General features: G+C 43.3%; 1 protein-coding gene across 1 annotated transcript; it reads right to left on the reverse strand.

Annotated features, from left to right (window-relative positions):
* Positions 1-477: 477 nt before the first annotated feature.
* LOC115473809 (wiskott-Aldrich syndrome protein family member 3-like) lies at positions 478-21,789 on the reverse strand. The gene is made up of 3 exons (XM_030208922.1): positions 21,657-21,789; positions 17,063-17,197; positions 478-635 (listed from the first exon to the last, which is right to left on the reverse strand). The coding sequence occupies exons 1-3, from the start codon at positions 21,787-21,789 to the stop codon at positions 478-480; spliced, it is 426 nt and encodes a 141-aa protein (XP_030064782.1).
* Between the last annotated feature and the right edge of the window lie 227 nt (positions 21,790-22,016).

The following is a 22,016-nucleotide window of genomic DNA, read 5'->3' on the forward strand; positions in this document are numbered from 1 at the left end:
TGTCACACACCCCATCACCCCCTCCCTCCCCTTACTTCAACTCTCTGTGGCCATTTTGAATCGGCGCCAAGATCAGCAACAGGAAGGAAGCATGCAGGGCAGCGCTCCGGGCAGGAAAGAGGGAGCTCTTTCCTGCCCCGAAGGTGGAAGAAGTCACTAGACCACCAGGGCAGTAGTAAGTAAGGGAGGGGAGGGGAGACTAGCAATCTGCCCATTTGTCCGGATTTCTGGACAAACGGACAGGCTGGCGAGCGGACGCCCGCCAGCCTGCCCGTTTGTCCAGAAATCCAGACAAACGGGCAGATTGGCAAAACCCGCCTGGTTGCGGGTAAATCCGGACATATGGTAACCCTTCTCACAGCCTCCAATTTCCTCCCGGCCCTGATAACGTGGCCAGTGTCGGTTGTTCTCTGGATTATTTTTCCAGTGCCTCTGCATGGGAGACTCCGTGGTTGGTGTCCGGTGCTTCTGCGTGACTCACCTGTATGGTGTCAGGATGTTAAGCGGAGGAGGTTTATCACAGCGCTGGTACATTTCCATCACAGGATTTGGAATAGAATTTCGGGAAACCACCTGCTGGTTCTGGATAGTCGAACTCTTGAAGGCTTTCCTCATGTTGATGTCCTGCAGAGAAACTATGAGCACAGAAGGGAAGAATGGATAAACAAAGGATCAGAGTCTGCTGACCTTAACAGCACATCCAAATGTTAATTTAATTTGGAATTTATATACTTTGCCTACCAAGCAGCTCAAGATGAATTATGAAATAAAACAAAATAAATCTCATCACAGGCATTTAATATTAATAAAGGTATAGATGACCCATCTGACCAGTCAATACTAAATGCTGGTATTCACCATGTGCTCAGCCATGTAGAAATTACCTAAAAGGATGAAGAAGTGGTTTCTCATAAGTATCTTGGGGGGTTATTCCAAAAAAAGGGACAGCACCCCAAAATATTCATGTATTGAATACTTTTTTCAGTAGCCGTGCTCAGTGCAGTCCCCTTGAGTCCCTTACCATCACCAAAGAGAGACGAGTGGGCCAGGGGACCACTCAACTCCTGGTCTCCCGAACCTAGAGGAAGGGAGGGACCTGAATTCCTTCAGGTGTCTCCTCAGATGTGGGGGTCTGCCAAGGGGACCAGAATTCCTCTCCATCCACTTAAGCTCAACCAGGCTATCAACTTATCCAGCCAGGCCTGGAAGCAACCTCACTAGACCAGAATATGGGATTTTCATCACCATCCGCGGGGAAACAAAAAAAAATATTGGGGTGACATGGCTACACAGTGGTTCATATAGGGAAAGCTCACAGCTCTAAAGTCTGTGTCTCCATCTGCTGGTTGACAAGCACAACCTGTATGTTCTACAAAAGAAGATATTTAGATGCATTTAGATTAAAATTATCGCAAACTCTTATTTGCATTATGTACTTATGCGGGCTGGTAGAAGAATAGTGCCATACATAAAGCCTTATTTTGCATAGAATGTCATGGGGGAAATTGGGACAGCCAGGTCAGGACGTTCACAGTTTCACTGGTATTTTACAAAAGGCTCTGCTGAATGGGAAGCCTTTTATAAAATGCGAAGGACAACACCAGCATGTATAATGCATATGTCGGCACATCCAACAGGAGCAGTGATTTTACAGAATTGCATGTAGAAAAAAAGAGTAGCAGCTTCCACGTTACGTGGAAGTGGTGATTTTGCAACTTCCATATACGTATAAATGTTGAAACGTAAGTATAAGTTGACTAATTTCAAAAACTTTCATCTAGAACTGGTGGCAAATTAACAAGTTATTCTGATGTTTTGTTACATCAGAGACAGAAGTCAAACACGGTGGGCTAAAGGACAATTCCATCCACCTCTACTACTACTACTACTACTTAACACTTCTAAAGCGCTACTAGGGTTACACAGCGCTGTACAGTTTAACAAAGAAGGACAGTCCCTGCTCAAAGGAGCTTACAATCTAATGGACAAAATGTGCAGTCAAACAAATTGGGCAGTCTAGATTTCCAGAATAGAGGTATAATGTTAGGTGCCGAAGACGACAATGGAACACCTTTCATCCCTGTTTAAAGCCCCGATCAAATAAGCACTTGTTGCAAATCTAAACTAGAGAAACCTCTTTCTCCTAGATCCACCCGAACTCGGCTTTGCAGAATATTTTTCCTCTCATAACCTACGCATGTCCCAGGAATGCATCATGGAATTTCTGTAGGGCAGATACAAATTGTCCCCTGGGCACAATAAGCTGCATCTATATTCCTTCCAGGTATCTAGAATTGTCTGGCAAAGAATGGGTCTCAAGTTTGTAATTATTTATTGCAAAGAAAAGGATGTCAGTACTTAACAATTAGTTATCCTTAGCAGCAAAGGTTACAGTAAAAGGCACAGCTCCTATGTTACACAGCTAACAAAGCACCACCTTATAACAGTTAAACAAAACCTAAATGCCAATCTGTCCCAAGTTTTGTCTTGCGCTAACAACAGAAGTGACTTCCAAGTCACTAACCTAGAATATCAATAAATAATTACAACCACAGCCTTACAACCTTTCAGACCAGGAAAGGTGCCAACTCCAGTGAGTCCTTGGGCACGGTAGCAGCTTAGGCAGAGAAATTTCCTCTATATGGCATAAGCCACCTCAGTCCTTTGGAAAAAGTGAGCAGTGCAAGGAAGTCAAAAGATAAGGCTCCCAAGGCATTCAAAAGTATTAGTTGAGTCCAAAGCAGCTTCTGCCCTTAAGAGTAATGGCAGAAAAAGCCTTGCGAGGCAAAGAAACTAAAGAAATGTTTTTGTGTGGCTTTCTTTTTGCAGCCCATTCTAAAACTTGTGTGGCTATCATATGTATGTATTCATTAGGATTTATTTACCGTCTTTTTGAAGGAATTCACTCAAGGTGGCGTACAGCAAGAGACAATTACAGCAGTAAAAATATTCAAAAAAACAGTACAAAGTATGGCACATTACAATGTCAAAATAGAACTCAAGATTCTGGAAATGGTCCTGCTGATTGGTCAAATCACAGTTTACCAGCACCTTCTGAACAAATCCCAAGTCTTCCTTCAGGAACCAATCACATTCAAGACAGTCATGTGATAACAAGTAGGTGCTGGGAAAATGACTCCCATCTTTGGGCCTTCTTATGGTAACGCAGTTCGTTCTTTGAAGTACAGCGACCTTAAGGTCTCCCATGCTGGTATCCGAGCTGAGGCGGCTTGGTGTATCTGTGTCTCTACAGATACACAGCAGGAGAAGAACAAAGAACAATGTCTCTTTCATTCTTACTACTACTAATCATTTCTATAGCGCTACTAGACGTACGCTGTGCTGTAAACATTTATTTATTTAGATTTTGCACCTTTTTCAGTAGTAGCTTAAGGTGAGTTACATTCAGGTACTCTGGATATTTCTCTGTCCCAGGAGGGCTCACAATCTAAGTTTGTACCTGAGGCAACGGAGGGTTAAGTGACTTGCCCAAGACCACAAGGAGCAGCAGCGGGATTTGAACCGGCCACCTCTGGATTGCGCAAGACCGGTGCTCTAACCACTAGGCCACTATTACATACAGGTACTTACTAAGTTTTTGTACCTGGGGCAACGGAGGGTTAAATGACTTGCCTAAGGTCACAAGGAGCTGCAGTGGGAATCGAACCCAGGTTGCCAGGATCAAAGCCCGCTGCATTAACCATTAGGCCACTGCTTCACTCCACACACAAGCAGTTTGGAAGTTCTATGATGTAAAGTCTACAGTTCTTTGCGGCTGAGAATCGTTGATGGTTTGATTCTGGCATCGCACAGCAGGGCCATAATGAGCTACATGCAGGTGGTACAGCTGCATTGAGCACACGGCAGGGACACCAATATTTTGCCCCCTCCATTGCCTCCCCTGCTTGGCTACAATGGGCACAGCAGGAGTGCCAGGGGGTGTGTCACACAGCACACTTTCCGGCTCAGGATGCTTCTATCACACAGGGTCTCAAAAGGCTAGTCAGCCTGTATGCCTACATATCCCTCCCCCCCTCTTCGGATCAAGGGTGAAGGAGCGTCATTGGAGAGAACATCACACCTTAAACATAATTATAGGTACAACTTATACTTGTAAAATCAATATATGACAAAGTAAATAAACTCATCACTAACTTCCAAAACACACAAGTCTGGCAGATGAACATGGCAATGGCACCGAATCAAACCAATAAATGCTTTTTGCTATATACTTTTGCCACCAAAGCTTCCTGCCAAAAAGACATTGCTTTCGTTTAGTCAGAAGGCTCAGATCATCATTACTCTTGGCAACACCCCAAGAACCAACCATGCTTTGTCCTCCAACCCTTTTTAATGCCTTAGGAGCCTTATCTCTAGGCCACCCTGTGCTGCTCACTGTTCAGAGGACCGAGATGGCTTGAGTCAAGTACAATCACTTTCCTTGCCTGATCTCAGAGTTGCTAACATGCCCAAGGACTCAGACTGACGTTGGCAGCCTTACTGCAATATGCAAGCCGGACATTGTGACATACTGGGAGTTTGAATTTCGCTCCCTCCTTTTTCCAGTTATAGCCCAAGGCAAGTTACATGTACAATAGGTATTTTTCTGTCCCCAAAGGGCTTACAATCTACCCCTCCCCCCATTTACAAAGTCGTACTAGCGGCTGCCGTGCACTAGTCCATTCACTTTAAAGGGGGGGGGGGGGGTAAGTATGTACCCGAGGCAAAGGAAGGTTAAGTAACCTGTTGACGATCACAAGGGACCACAGTGGGATTTGAATTTGGCTTCTATGGTTCTCAACCTACTGTGCTAACCTTTATGGCCAGTCCTCCATTTTATGGTTGGATTCCATCGCATATCCAGTCTATTGGGGAGTGTAAAGTGCCGATCAAATCCATGGAGCTCAAGGTTAACATGGTGTGATCTGTGCAAGCAAGATTAGTTCAAGAAATCCACGGGGGAAAATGGAGATTATGGAAAACCAGCAGCCGTTTTAAATCTCCGTATGTTGAACTTCCCTTAGGAGATCAATGGGGGCACCCTGTAAGTTTCCAAGTGGACGAAGATCATGTATTGAGATTATACTTTCACAGAAGACACATGAAATTTCATGGGCAAAATATTTAATAATTTCTGAACTTTGCAAAGCCTCACAGGAGGAGGAAGAAATTATTTCCAAGGCTTTGGCCATTGATGTGGTTTTTTTTGCTTGAAATTCCTTGCAATTGAATGATTAAATATCAAAATATGAAAACAGGTCTTCTTTGATCCTTTATAGCATCATTCTTTTTACAATTTGTATAAACCTGGAGTCCAGAGATAGGAGATGGATTATTAGTGTAAAACTGTTTTGATCCACTCTTAAGAGACTGCTGGCATTGCCTATATTTAAATTTCTTTTGCCTGCTTCATAGACTTACTATTTTTGGTCTCCCCTTCTTCCCATTTACTTCCTTTTTTTTTTTGTAGAGTATGTGGGTTTGTTGTTGTAACTGTTGGTTTTTTTTAACATTGATTATATATTTACTTTAGTTGTATATTTTTCTAAATTTACGTTCAATTGTGATCTGCTTGATTATAGTTGATAAAAATGATTTCCTTAAAAAACAAAAAAAACCCCAATACTTAATCATACATGTGGTCTACAAACTGAACGGGCTGAATCAAGATTTGCTTTCATTTATGGATTTAAATTTTTGCTGATCCTATAGACGTCCCTGCCAAGGAACACAGACATCTTCTAATGTCTGAAAATATGAACTACATTCCAAACCACCCTACCTCATAATGCATTCCACATTAATAAAACTCATCTCACGCCCAACATTCAGTGTAATTCAGCTGCCAATCCATTTGTTAACCCTTAAATTGGGAGCCTACAGCATACACATACTGCTGCTGAAAACACACTGTCACCAGATTACGTGCTCATGCAACATCTAGAAACTCAAAAGTACTCCAAATAAATGACATTTTGATTGTCCAATAATTTCCTGCCCCTTAGAGCCCAAGCTTCGCATGACCTAGTTTGAGAATGTAATTTCTTTTTAATGTCTGTTTATACAGTATAGTTTCTTGCTGCGCTGATTTATTTTCATTTGCTGGGTCTCTGGTGGCCTGTATCTGAATGCATAATCATGGCAAGGAAGCTGAGAATGGCCACATCAAAGTGCTATTCCCGTCTCCTGCCACCTTCTTTAATATACTTAAATGACATCACCAGTTTCACTCCATACTCGCAGTAACAGGATCTATTGTCTACCAGTGGGGTGCCACCACCCATACAGAGATCAGAACCCAGGAGTGGCTGAAGGAATCTGTGCTTTCTGCAGGGATGCCAGCTGGGAAAAATTTTCCCAGCCCAAAACCAGCCGTAAACCCGCCCAAAATCCGCCCGCAGCCAACCCCCGCCCCCCACGTCACCGAACCCCGCCCCCGTGTCACTAGCCCCGCCCCCAATGTCAACCCCACCCCTGAAAGGCTTCTATTGGACCAAATTGGACCAATAGAAGCCCCGGAAAAGCTTCTATTGGACCAAATTGGACCAATAGAAGCCCCGGCAGCGGGAAAACCGGCCAATCAGCAGCCGCGAAAACCCACCCAATCCCGCACCGCGGCCGCTCGAAAACCCGCCCAAATCCCCGCAACCCACGCAATTCGAAAATTCCCCGCAACCGTTCCCGAAAAGCCGCCCAATTCTGCGGCTTAACCGCAACCCTGCCGACAGTGGCTTTCTGTCCAGAGCTGCATTAACATTGTTTCTATGGCTCAGCCACTCATGAACAAGCAAGTAGCCAAACCAACATGCCTTCCTCACCCAGCCTCCTTCAAAGGACACTTTCTATGCAGTTCTAGCTGTGAGGAAATCCACAGCACACTCACTACATTGACCCCCTGCCACTTTTTCCAGCTGTGCATACTGTTGAAAAGATGAGATAGCACTCATTGGATACTCACTGCCAACGTGCAGGCGATTCTATAGGGCTTGATTTTGTAACAGGACACTTGTATGCGAAGTTTAAAAAGACACCTATATGATTTTATCTATTTGTTACATTTGTATCCCACATTATCTCACCTTTTTGCAGGCTCAATGTGGCTTACATTATTCTGTAATGGTGATCACCATTTCCAGAGTGAGAAATACAAAGTAATCTACTATAATAAAACTCACCCTCAACGTTCTGAAGACAACGTTCTGAAGTCACTCAATCACTCCCTGAAGGGTTCGTGGATTCATGGTGGTGAAGCCAGCCAGCCTATGCCCCGCCCTCGCGTCAAACGTCGATGGAAGAAAACATTCACGTTGCCAGGCAACGGTAATCACGTAGGAGGCATGAAGGACCAATCAGAAAATACCACACACAATGTGAACCGTTACCAGGCAACGCAATGCGACGTTAGGCGGACCAATCACAGGAAAGTACAAGGCAAGAAGGGAGGAGCATTCAACAGCAGAACGCCACATTATTGTGCAGCACAGAGAACAGAGGAGGAACGCTAGAACGATAGCACAATATTCCTACTGTGGGTACTGAAGAGCGGATCAGAACGGAGAGTAGAGGACCACCGCTACCTGTGGGTATGTGCAAAATACTTGCGTTCCATTCACGTGGACTAGGTGGAGCCGAAAAACAAAAGCATGCCCCTCACCATCAGGGACATCACCGCCCACAAAAAGCTGCCGCTAACAGAAACCTGTCGCCCAGCTGGAATGATTAGCCATGAGCCAGCCAGTAGCAAACAGCGACCGACACAGGGGGAGGAGTAGGAAAACACGCGGAGCGTGTTTCCCTACTCCTCCCCTGCCTCGGAATCACTGGAGACTGGCTGCAAACCTGCAAAACCAACCCCACACTGACGCACCCCCCCCCCAATTCCCACACCGACGCACCCCCCTTCAAGCGTTTCCCTCCAGCAGACTGCAAAGGACAAAATGTTCCGGTTCACCCCCCCGACGCCCCAAAACGTGCTCCTCTCCCTTCCGACTCTGGCAAGTCGTTTCACAAATCCACGATGCTAACAAACCTTCCACAAGACGTTCCCGTTCACTCCCCCCCTCCCCCCCTCCCCAACAACGTGCTCCTCTCCCTTCTCACCCAGGGAAATCGTCAAAAAAATCCAGGATGCCCACAAACCTTCCTGAAGACGTTCCAGTTCACTCCCCCCCCCCCCCCCCGACGCCCCAACAACGTGCTCCTCTCCATTCCGCCCCAGGGAAATCGAGAAAAAAATGCAGGATAGCCACAAACCCTACAGAAGACGTTCCGGTTCACCCCCCCCCCCCCCAAAAGCCCCAACAACGTGCTCCTCTCCCTTCCACCTCGGGAAAATCATTTCACTAATCCAGGATGCCAAAAAACCTTCCAGAAGCAAAGCACTTCTCTCTTCCTGCCTTACCCGACACAAAATAACATGCTCCTCTTCCTTCAAAAAATATAAAACAACAATGCTCTTCAGCAAACAAAGGAAAAAAAAAAAACTTATCCAACAATCAGGAAAGGATAACCCCAAGACACACATTTACATCTCTGGAAAAAAAAAACCTCCACAACCCCCCCCCCCCCCCCCCCGATACACAAAAGCACACCACGTCCCTCAAACCCCCACCCAAAAAAAAATCTGAACAAACACTTATATCCCTTAATATCAAACAGGAAAAACAAAAAAATAATAACCTAAACCATATGCTAGCGCCCGTTTCATTTGTTACGGAAACGGGCCTTTTTTACTAGTGTTACAATAAAAATTCATAAATGTAAAAAGTAAAATTATAAAGTAGATTAAATAATCATATAATTGCAGGTGTAAGAGATAAGGAAGGTAACGCGTTAATGATCATTGGTGGCGAATTGATTGATGCAGTCAAGTGAAGAGATAGGCTTTTGATGTTCGGTCATTTGTGATGGCTCAATATGATATGTCTTCTTGAACAGGATGGTCTTTAGTAACTTCCGGGAAGGCTATTTATTTATTTATTTTATTTATTTATTTATTGCATTTGTATCCCACATTTTCCCACCTCTTTGCAGGCTCAATGTGGCTTACATCATGGATAGTGGAAATGAGAAGAGAGTAGACATTTGGTGTTACAGAAGGATTTGGGGTTGCATGGTAATGGAATACATGATAGTATAAAACAAAAGGCATTAATTTACATTTCTGGATATATGTGAGAGTTTCACATGCTTTGGTCTTTGTGGTATATCTTGTCAAAGAGATGTGTCTTTAGTACTTTACGGAAGTTGGTCAGTTCATAGGTCGCTTTCAGGTTACGTGGCCATGTGTTCCAGAACTGCGCGCTCTTATAAGAAAAGGTTGATGCGTGCATTAATTTGTACTTTAGACCTTTACAGTTGGGGAAATGAAGATTTAGGAATGTGCGAGATGCTTTTTAGCATTCCTGGGTGGTAGGTCTATCAGGTCTGACATGTAGGCTGGGGCATCGCCATGGATGATTTTGTGAACTAGGGTACATACTTTGAACATGATGCGTTCTTTGAGTGGGAGCCAGTGTAGCTTCTCTCGTAGGGGTTTGCACTTTCGTATTTTGATTTCCCAAATATGAGTCTGGCTGCCGTGTTCTGGGCTGTTTGGAGTTTTTTTGAGTATTTGCTCTTTGCAGCCAGCGTAGAGTGAGTTGCAGTAATCTAGATGACTGAGTACTAATGATTGTACTAGATTACGGAAGACAGTCCTCGGGAAGAATGGTCTTACTCTTTTTAATTTCCATATTGAGTGGAACATCTTTTTGATTGTGTTTTTCACGTGATTCTCAAGTGTTAGGTGCCGATCGATGGTAACTCCAAGGATTTTCAAGGTATCCGAAATTGGTAGGTTTAATTTTGGTGTGTTGATGGTGGTAAATTTGCTCATGTTATGTTGAGAGGTAAGTACTAGGCATTGGGTTTTTTCTGCGTTGAATTTTAACTGAAAGGCATCTGCCCAGGAGTGCATGATATGTAGACTTTGGTTGATGTCATTGGAAATTTCTTTTAGGTCTTGACTGAATGGGATGTAGATCGTTACATCATCGGCGTAAATGTATGGGTTGAGGTTTTGGTTAGATAGTAGTTTGGCCAGGGGTGTCATCATTAGGTTGAATATAGTCAGTGAAAGGGGAGATCCCTGTGGAACTCCACATTCAGGTGTCCATGCGGCTGATGTAACCGAATTTGATGTCACTTGATATGAGCGTGTGGTTAGGAATCCTTTAAACCATCAAGGTCGTGAATTGTTTTTAAGGCCTTTGGTAGTGCATTCCACAATTGCGAGCTGACGTAGGAGAAGCCAGATGCATATATTGATTTATATTTAAGTCCTTTGCACTGGGGTAGTGGAGGTACAAGAATGTGCGTGCCGATCTTTTTGTGTTCCTGGTTGGTTAAGTCTATGAGGTCTGACATATATGTCGGAGCTTCGCCATGAATGATTTTATGAGCCAAGGTACAGATTTTGAACGCAATTCGTTCCTTCAGTGGGAGCCAATGTAGTTTTTCTCTTAGGGGTTATAAAATAGGGTCCTCAGATCCAGCCCCAACAGCACACAAAACAAAGGTATAAATGCGTATTGTGCAGACACCATTCCAACTATGTACGTATGTGATCACACAATCTGGTAAAACTCTTTTCTACAAGAAACACAGGCTTCATGCACAGAAAAAGCTTTATAGTTAGCTCAAATGTCAGATATTGGGATGCCTCTCTTCCAAAAAAAAAAAAAGACCATGAGGGTTATGAAAAAATCCAAAAACAAACACTGTACAGTTTGTATTCCTGCTGCAACAGATTAAGGGGTGATTTATCAACATGGGTTAAGACATGTTATTTTAGCACAGGTCCCATTTTATACAGAGAGACCTGGGTTTAATACATCTTAACAGTAGCCCACGTTGATAACTCCTTCCTCTGATGTTTGGTGTTTACCCAATTTTGAGGTGTGAGATCAAATTCTGATTAAGTCTTTCCAAGGCCACAGACTAGGCCAGATCTAGAGTTAAAGCAGAAATTCTCAACCCGGTCCTCGGACACATCTAACCAGTCAGGTTTTCAGGACACCCACAATAAATATCCATTGGGTGGGTTTTTTCCACAGACTGCGTTCTGGTTTATAAACAGACAATCACGACGTAGTGGGCAATATGCCCTAACTTTGTGGTTCATTTCCATTATTCCATATCATACACCATAAGAACCATCTGACCCCTGAGGCAGGCATTTGTACGCCGAAACACGGCCCGTTACGGGTCCTTTCAGATTAAAGGACGACCATTATCTCTACCCTGAAGGCCCGGGTTGCTTTTTTCTGTTTCTAGGATGGAGGTGGCACATGCAAATTTCTCTCATGCTTATTTATTATAGGTATCCTGAAAAACCTGTTAGGTGTGTCCGAGAACTGGAAATTTTATTTATTTGATTATTTATTTGTAGCATTTGTATCCCACATTTTTCCCACCAATTTGCAGGCTGAATGTGGCTACATTTGTCGTGAAATATTTTTTCACTCAACGAATAGTTAAGCTCTGAAACTTGTTGCTGGAGGATGTGGTAACAGCGGGTAGAGTATCTGGGTTTAAAAAAAGGTTTGGACAAATTCCTGGAAGAAAAGTTCATAAGGTCTGTTATTGAGCTAGACAAGCAAGAAACCATTTAACCCTAGGGTTAAAAGCATGGAATGTTGCTACTATTCATCTTGAAAGTGAAAGCCAGAACGGTTTTCGCTTTTCAGCGAGTTTGAAAATTACTGCGGCTGCTTGCAGTTAACCCCGGATGCAGGTCTTTGCGTGACCGAAAAGCCAGTATTTTATGAGGGCGTCAGGTGATCTATACTCAGTTTCTGACACAATGTGCGTCAGACACAATGAAAGATAAGTGGCTGCTGTTTTGAATTACTTATATTTTGAGATTCTCTCTCGACTTTTGCCTTAAATGAAAAAATAATAAAATGAATGGGAGAGGCATGCTGGCAAATGATTGACGCTGTTATATATCCTGAAATAGCTGAGTGCTATAAGAGGGCTTACTATTACTTAGCATTTTTAAAGCGCTACTAGACGTACGCAGCGCTGTACACTTGAACGTGAAGAGACAGTCCCTGCTCGACAGAGCTTACAATCTAATTAGGACAGACAAACAGGACAAATAAGGGATATGGACAAAGAGTTTCAGATTCCGGAATCCCAAAGAATAACAAGGTTCCGGAATCCCAAAGAGTAGCAACATTCTGTGCAGAATCCCAAGGAGTAGCAAGATTCCGGATCCCAAAGACTCCTATTACTACTTATCATTTCTATAGCGCTACTAGACGTACGCAGCGCAGTACACTTGAACATGAAGAGACAGTCCATGCTCAACAGAGCTTACAATCTAATTAGACAAACAGGACAAATAAAGGATGACAAAGAGTAGCAAGATTCCGGAATCCCAAAGACTACTACTACTACTACTACTTATCATTTCTAAAGCGCTACTAGACATACGCAGCGCTGTACACTTGAACATGAAGAGACCGTCCCTGCTCAACAGAGCTTACAATCTAATTAGGACAGACAAACAGGACAAATAAGGAATAAGGACAAAGAGTTTCAAGATTCCGGAATCCCAAAGAGTAGCAAGGTTCCGGAATCCCAAAGAGTAGCAACATTCTGTGCAGAATCCCAGGGAGTAGCAAGATTCTGGAATCCCAAAGACTACTACTACTACTACTACTTATTTCTAAAGCGCTACTAGACGTACGCAGCGCTGTACACATTGAACATGAAGAGACAGTCCCTGCTCAACAGAGCTTACAATCTAATTAGGACAGACAAACAAGAGATAAGGCTTATAGCCTGCCCTCACTTATGTCTAATGCCATATTGCGCTCTCTCTAAACATTTAGTCTCAAGCTATTTGTAATACATTTGAGAGACTGCTACAATGCTCACATTTCTCCCTATTTTTTTTATGATTTCTAGATAAGGGAGGGTGCACATATATGTGTTTCCCTTTTTCCTTAGTACACTATTTCAGTTTCTGCCAGATTTTTGTGACCTGGATTGGCCACTGGTGGGAAGCAGGATACTTGGCTAGATGAGTGGTCTGATCCACTATAGCTATTCTTATGTTCTTATGGGTTGAGAACCCCTGGGTTAGGCTAAAGGGTACCAGCGAAACTGACCTACCGTGGTGAAACTGGGAACTTCCATGCTTTGTGATTTGTAATGCTGCCCCATGACACTTTTCTTCCCCTCAGTGCATTTCCTTTGATTGTCCAATAGGTGGCGTTTGACCCTCTTCGATTTAGCTGTAGCAGAAATCTGTTTTCTTTTTTAGCTTACCTTCCCCAAAGGAACAGAGGAAACCTGTGAGGAGAAAAGTAACCTGCAATGCCACTGACCAAACACCCTTAGTGCTAATGCTCTATGCCCTGATTGGCCTGAAGCCAAAGACCTAGCCCAGAAAGTGCTAAAACTCCTCAGTCTCAGAGTTGGGAGTGTGGAGGGAATAGGCCTCTGAGTCGAGACCCTATTCAACTCCTGTGAGAAGTTTCTTTTCCTGATTTTCCCAGGTACAACTTAGGTAGTAAAAAGGTGTTTAGTTAACTTTAATATTGAGTCCTTGTTATTTTACCTCTTTCTGTTTGCTGTTTACCACTTTTACCGTTCACTGTTCTACTTTTTTATGATAAACCTATTGGTTTATTAGCTCTGTTGTCCTGGACTGCCTAAGAATTTTGGCAAGTTTGTGTTTTCAGTCCGTGAGTGTTTTTTCTGGGAACTGTGGGACCCAGGATTCTGGTTCCCAGTGTCCCTAGAAACCACTGAAACTGTACTAGTCACTCTTCTAGCTAAATTCAACATGAAATTGCCATAGTTAAAAGTATATTCCTCCTCCAAATCGACATGTCGAGCACATTCGACATGATAAACCACAACATACTTTTGCGTTTACTTGATCACCTCGGGATTGGAGGAAATATACTTAATTGGATCAAGGGTTTCTTAATCACCAGAACATACCAAGTTAAATCAAAAACAAACATTTCATCACCATGGAATGCACATTGCGGAGTACCTCAAGGTTCCCCATTATCACCGATACTCTTCAATATAATGATGTCCCCTTTGGCCAACTTCTTATCCAATCAAAGCCTTCACCCGTTCATTTACACAGACGATGTCACAATTTATATCCCTTTCAGACATGACCTTTCTGAAATCTCCAATGAAATCACATGCTGTCTGAACATCATGGATTCATGGGCTAACTCATTTCAACTGAAGCTAAACACCGAAAAAAACACATTGACTTATCCTCTCATCCCCATACAATAATTATAAACCCACACCCTAAACACTCCTGTTTATTCTCTTCCTATTTCTGATAGCCTCAAAATCTTAGGTGTTACTATTGATAGACATCTTACACTTGAGAGCCAAGTTAACTCCATTATAAAGATGTTTCATTCTATGTAGAAACTTAAACGTCTTAGATCTTATTTCCCCGAGGGAAATATTCCGTAACTTGATACAATCAATGGCTCTGAGCCACGCAGATTACTGCAATGGAATATATGCGGGATGTAAAGTACAGCTTATGAAGCAACTCCAGACAGCCCAAACACAGCTGCCAGACTGATATTTGGCAAAACACGATTCGATAGCGCTAAACCTCTCTGATTAAAACTGCACTGGCTCCCAATCAAGGAACGCATTACCTTTCAAATTTGCTCTTTAGTCCACAAGATTATCTACGGTGAAACTCCAGGATACATGGTTGACTTGACAGATCTTCCGACCACAAACAGAACCAGAGTGTCACGTACCTATTTGAACCTCCACTATCCAAGCTGCATTGGACTCAGATACAAATCAACCTATGCATCCAATTTCTCCTACTTAGGTACACAAATGTGGAATGCACTACCAAAGAGTGTGAAAACGATCCATGACCATCTAAACATCAAGCGATCATTAAAGACCTATCTGTTTTTTGCAATGTCTACCCTACTGACCCAACTTAAATGCCTCAACTCTGCAATGCATCAAAACATTACATCGTATTGGACATTATATATTCCTTATTTCCTTGAATCTTATTGTACTTGTATACCCTAACCTTACCTGACCCTTATTTTATACTGTATTTAACATCTACCGGACCTGGCGATCGCCTTTACAGTATTATGAAAGCCACATTGAGCCTGCTAATGGGTGGAAAAATGTGGGATACAAATGTTACAAATAAATCCCACATTTTCCAGTACAATTTCGAGTTCAATGTGGTTAAACAATCTAAAAAGAACTCATTACAAAATATGAAACAAAATGCATAAACCCACACATATCATTAAGGAAAGAATCATAAATATATAAAGAATTCAATAATAAAGCATAATGGGGAGAATGGAAGGAGGAGACCAGAATACACCAGGCAGGGGCTGGATGCCGCCATTTTGGAAAAGGTTGCGCCCAAGGTACTAGGGAAGAGATGTTGCTTCTGCCTCCACCTTTTCTAAGGTATGGGAAGGAAAGGACAAGGCAGGGGGGTCACTAGACCACCAGGTTAAATCTTTGCTTGGGAGGTAGGGGTGCAGAGGGGCAGCCTGAGTCCACGGGACCACCAAGGAATTGTGTCCGGGGGAAGGTTGGGAGGCAGCCCACTGGGAGGGGTAGCCTAGAGGTTTGTGCAGTGGGCTTTGATCCTGGCGAACGGAAAAATTATGTTCTTACCTGATAATTTTCTTTCCTTTAGTCATACCAGACCAGTCCAGATGCCCTCCCTGGCTAAAGTCTGTCAGTCAGAGTGTTGTTTCCTTTAGGTATCCCTGGCTGTTCCACGACGCTTCAATACACTGGGATGTCCTAGAGCACTGTCTACTTCATCTTCTCTATTCAATCTCCTGCCACTTGTTGCTGTGCCAGCTCTGTATGACTCCTGTCACTTGGCATCACGGAGTTCTTTCCCCGGATTCAGGGGCAGATCTCTGTGTGCTTGGGCAAGCTCAGTATGGACCATTCCCTCCCGCTTACTTTACTATGAGGGGAGGTTGCAGTTGCCTTTGGCCAAGCAGGAACAGTGAGGTTCTGCATACTGGCGCCAAGAGTTTGCCTGTTTGGTATTACGTGTGTTTTCTTCTAGACTTCAGAGCACCAATGCTTGGCTATTCGAAATACTGAACATTCCAGGCTGCACGATACCCTTAAGGGGCGGTTTACTTGGAACTATTTTCTCTGTCTCCTTCCGCTGGTAGATGGACATAACCATTAGTCTGGACTGGTCTGGTATAGATGACAAGGAGTGGGTTCAATTCCCACTGCAGCTCCTTGCGACTCTGGGCCAAGTCACTTAACCCTCCATTGCCCCAGATATATACAGGCACCTATTTCTGTAATATGTAAACTGCTTTGATAGTAACCCACATAAAGGCGGTATATCAAATCCCATCCCCCCACTGGAACAACAAGGATTTGTGTGCAAGCTGTCAAAATACATTTGACAGCCAGTCACAAAAAGCGACCGATGCACAAAAGGAGATCCGTGCATGACATTTGCATGGTTGCTGTTTGACACGGTAAGCTTTACCCAGGAAGTGTATTTTACTGCTGCCTTTGTGCATCGGGCCCTAAGCTGGGTAGTTGTACAGTACTATGCATAGCAAACAATAAGAAAGAGAGATATAAATTGCTCATGAACAGGAATTAAAATAAATTGGTATCTGCACAGTGGGATATAGATCCTTTGTCGTCTTCTATCCCGTACTCATTCTGCTTCACAACTCCTCACCATACAAAGAACTAGCCTGAGAAAGAAACCCTTCATTTTGAAATGCTCATTAGCCTTACAGGCTGCAAGTCTGAACACTTACATCGCAAACAATTTGACTTAATGTACGTCTTGCATCAATTTTCTAAAGGAAGCCACCCATGTAGTTTCCCTTCGAAAATCACTGGGTACAAAGCATTCACTGTAAAAACTCAACAAGGCCTTAAAACAGGAAGATTCTGCTTGTTCTATCACCAACCTGAACTCACAGAGTGTATTTCTAACTTTGAACAAACAAGTGATTGCTTGCGTTACCTTCCTCAACAGTGGAGTCCAATTGTGTGACTTTGATTACCAGGAGGTCAACTCTCTCCTGTAGGGAGTTCATCCTTAGGTAGAAACTGTTGGCTTCATTGAACAATTCTCCAAATATGTCCTCAGCATGTCTGCCTAAACAGCCAGAAACACAAGTCACAAAGGGCTCTCTCTTAACATTCATCACATGCAAAAGCTAAAAATCCCCTCTGAAGATTAGAGACTTACATAGCATCCCATGATGAAAACACGTTGGCCTTTGTGAAATTTTGTGAAAGCCACTGGTCAGCCGTGCCTTCACTCTGCAGATCCTTGCTGCCTCTGCTTTTATCTCATCCTACACCCCATTTTTTAGGTAAGCTGTCCTTATGCTTGTCCTTCTCCCCTATAACCAACTCCTAACCCCTCACATTCCACTTTGCTGTATTTGGAACAGACTTCTGACTTGGTGCAATATACTCCCCCCTCTGGTCATATTCAAGTCCTTCCTAAAATTTAGTCACGCACACAGGTGAAAAAAAATTGCAGTTTGTTTTTAGATTTTTCTCCCCGATTCTGGCGCATTTGTTTCCTGTTCATTTTAGATATACAATTTAACAAAAAACAAACAAAAAAAGTAACACACATTAGATTTTTTAATGCATGCAAATCAATCGCACATATCTTAATTTGTAGGTTAATGCACATTAAATCAATCCAACAAGCACTAAATTTAAGGCGCACTAAACTGAATGCCTGTAACTAAATCCTTGAAGTCCAAAGATAAGAGAAAACCAACAAACTTCCACACAAAAATGAAAAGCAAACCAGAGTGGAAGATGACAAATGTCAAGATGACCAAATGTTGCAAAACAGTTCCTTTAATGGGTAAAGAGTAGGTAGATACAAGTCCCAGACAGAGAAACTCAACACAGGCTGTGTTTCGGCTGGGCAGCCTTCATTCCACAAAACACAATTTTATCTGCTCGAAAATATCAAATACTGTGTTAAATTAAACTGTAAGGGGTACATATGATCAATATAAAATGTCTAATCCACAATGGAATAAACCTGCATTTACAGGAACCTACTGCATACCAGAAGTCCAAACCGGAAAATCCGCATCAACTAGAAGAAAAATCCCTCATTAAAGTTTTTTTTGCCATAAAAGAGAATCATAGGCATTGCATCTCCTTCCACTCCATCTTAAAGTTTACTCAAGAGCATAAGAACATAAGTGTTGCCATACTGGAACAGACTGAAGGTCCATCAAGCCCTGTATCCTGTTTCCAATAGTGGCCAATCCAGGTTACAAGTACCTGGCAAAATCCCAAAACAGTACAATACATTTTATACTACTTATCCTAGAAATAAGCTGTGGATTTTCCCCAAGTCCATCTTAATAATGGCTTATGGACTTTTCTTTTGGGAAGCTATCTAAATCTTTTTTAAACCCTGCTAAGCTAACTGCTTTTACCTCTCTCTCTCGGGCAACGAATTTCAGAATTTAATTACTTGCCGAGTGAAATATTTTCTCCAATTTTTTTTTTAAATTTACTATTTAATAACTGCACTGCATGACCTCTAGTCCAAGTATTTTTGGAAAGAGTAAACAAGAGATTCACATCCTCCCATTTCATTCCACTCATTTTATAGACCTCTATCATATCTCTCCCTCAGCCTTCTCATAGCAAGGTAAGAAATTTCCCTCTCACACACAATAACGGCCTCGTTCAATACAATGAGAAGAAGCAAGGACCCTGTTACTAAAGTGCACTAGCTTTTTTAGCATGCACTAAAAATTAGCGTGCACTAAAGCTAGAGACACCCATTGGAATATATGGGTGTCTCTATTTTTAGCGCTCGCTAAGAACACTAGCGCGCCTACAGCACAGCTTAGTAAACAGGGCCCCTAGTGCTTAGAACTGCAGGCCGAGAACCAGGAAAAAGGCAAAAGGATAGAGAGGCCAAGAAGTACACAAATACAGTCAAGAAAAGAACAGTGCATCTACTACATGGAAGATTGGGGGGGGGGGGGGGTCTCTTACTGAAGTTTAGCACGTTATCTGACACAGGATCCATTTTATTCCTACAGGCCTTACTGCAAATAACATACATTAATCTTTAGTAAAGGCCCCCTTATTAGCTAAGTAGTAAACTGTCCACTTGAAGGAGTTAAATAACCCAGCACGTGCCTTAATCGGGGAAGAGAAGGAGGGGGGGGGGGTCACTAAAACGCTACAAAAAATTAAAACAAGATGAACACACACATAGAAATAAAACTACAAACAATTAAACTACTAATAAAATACTCAAATAACTAAATACATATGCAGAAAACCCAACCATAAATACACAATATTTCATTCTTAAAGTGGATGGTTTACTATTTTGACAATAAAACTCTGTCAAATGTGATTCTTTTCTTGAGAACCAGGGACGTCAGTATTCAACTTGAACCCTGATATACATTATGACTGAAGGCAAGTCACTTAATCCTCCACTGCCTTAAGCATAAACTTATATTTTAAGTCTTCTAGGGTCATGGAAATATCTGCTGTACTCCAATGAAATATGCCATAAAACTACTGAAAAAAAATGTGAGCTAAAAATCATAAATAAGTTTAAAATAAATTTAAGTCACTTTTTCAATACGCAGAGATTGGGAAAACTTCCTTTCTTAGGGGTCCTTTTGAGTTGACTTACAGGTTTTGCCATGCGCCGAGGCCCCCTTTTACCACAGAACGGCCATTTCCTGGTAAGCCCACGGCGCTAAAAATACTATTTTTTTTGAGTGCCAGAAATGGCGTGCGGCACACAACAGCACTACCGCGGTAGCCCGGTGGTAAGGTCAATTTGCCACGCACCACTACTACTACTTAACATTTCTAGAGCGCTACTAGGGTTACGCAGCGCTGTACAAATTAACAAAGAAGGACGGTCCCTGCTGAAAGGAGCTTACAATCGAAAGAACGAAATGTCAAGTTGGGGCAGTCTAGATTTCCTGAGTAGAGGTGTAGTGGTTAGGTGCCGAAGGCGACATTGAAGAGGTGGGCTTTGAGCAATGATTTGAAGATGGGCAGGGAGGGGGCCTGGCGAATGGGCTCAGGGAGGTTTTGTTCCAAGCATGGGGTGAGGCGAGGCAGAAAGAGCAGAGCCTGGAGTTGGCGGTGGTGGAGAAGGGTACTGAAAGGAGGGATTTGTCTTGAAAGCGGAGGTTACGGGTAGGAACGTAAGGGGAGATGAGGGTAGAGAGGTAAGGAGGGGCTGCATTTGTAGGTTAGTAGGAGAAGCTTGAACTCTATGCAGTATCTGATCGGAAGCCAGTGAAGTGACTTGAGGAGAGGGGTGATATGAGTATATCGGTCAAGGCAGAAGGTAAGACGTGCAGCAGAGTTCTGAACTGACTGAAGGGGGGGATAGATGGCTAAGTGGTAGGCCAGTGAGGAGTAGGTTGCAGTAGTCAAGGCGAGAGGTAATGAGAGAGTGGATGAGAGTTTGGGTGGTGTGCTCAGAGAGGAAGGGGCAAATTATGCTAATGTTATAGAGGAAGAAGCGACAGGTCTTGGCTATCTGCTGGATATGCGCAGAGAAGGAGAGGGAGGAGTCGAAGATGACACCGAGGTTGCGGGCAGATGAGATGGGGACAATGAGGGTGTTATCGACTGAGATAGAGAGTGAAGGGAGAGGAGAAGTGGGCTTGGGTGGGAAGACAATAAGTTCGGTCTTGGCCATGCTCAGTTTCAGGTGGCAGTTGGACATCCAGGCAGCAATGTCGGATAAGCAGGCCGATATTTTGGCCTGGGTTTCCGCAGTGATGTCTGGTGTGGCGAGATAGAGCTGGGTGTCGTCAGCATAAAGATGATAGTGGAAGCCATGAGATGAGATCAGGGAGCCCAGGGAAGAGGTGTAGATTGAAAAACGAAGGGGTCCAAGGACAGATCCCTGAGGAACTCCAACAGAGAGCGGGATAGGGGTGGAGGACGAACCATGAGAGTGTACTCTGAAGGTACGATGGGAGAGATAAGAGAAGAACCAGGAGAGGACAGAGCCCTGGAACCCAAAAGAGGACAGTGTGTCAAGAAGTAAGTTGTGATTGACAGTGTCAAAAGCGGCGGATAGGTCTAGGAGGATGAGGATGGAGTAGTGACCTTTGGATTTGGCGAGGAACAGGTCATTGCAGACTTTAGATAGTGCCGTTTCTGTAGAGTGTAGGGGGCGAAAGCCGGATTGAAGCGGATCGAGGATGGCATGAGAGGAGAGAAAATCAAGGCAGCGGCTGTGAACGGCGCCGCGTTCAAGTACCATTGCCATGATAGCCCTACCATGGCTTTATAAAAGGGCCCCTTAATCACCCTAACCGCTGTCATGCATATTAATCATTTACAACTAATTTAAATATTCTGGAATTTTCCCAATGTGATTAATTGTAATCATTCAAGAATCCAGAAGATAAGATCATGCTTAAGCCACAAACCCTGTATAGGGTGCTGACTACTCGGGCCATTCTGTCCCTTCTCAACGGGATTCAGCAAGTCTACATATGAGTCTTCAAATGGAGTCTGCTCCCCCCCCCCCCCCCCCCCCCCCCCCCCATCAATAAGGTGCAACTTACTGAGACTCCCAAGCTGTTTGATGATGGCGGCCAGGGTACTGTTAGTGACACACTCCAACTCACTAGTGACCACATCAGGGACCGTCCCACGGCACAGGTGGCGTGGCTCAATGCTCCTCTTTACCAGCGGCATCTTATTGGCAACACTTCACATCTGCAAAAGAAGACAGCAAGAAAAATGAAGTTCAAGACCGAAAAGACATAAGACAAAAGGCAAAAACAGGGAAAGAGATATTAAGGGAGACGGAAAGAAAAAAAAACTCAACAAGGGAAATCTGAGTTGGAAAAATAGAAGAGACTAGCAGAAGGGCAAAGAAACAAAAACAAAAAAGTCAAAGCTACAGAGAGGGTAAAAAGAAA

This window comes from Microcaecilia unicolor, chromosome 7 (genome assembly GCF_901765095.1).
Source record: "Microcaecilia unicolor chromosome 7, aMicUni1.1, whole genome shotgun sequence".
Taxonomy (NCBI): Eukaryota; Metazoa; Chordata; class Amphibia; order Gymnophiona; family Siphonopidae; genus Microcaecilia; species Microcaecilia unicolor.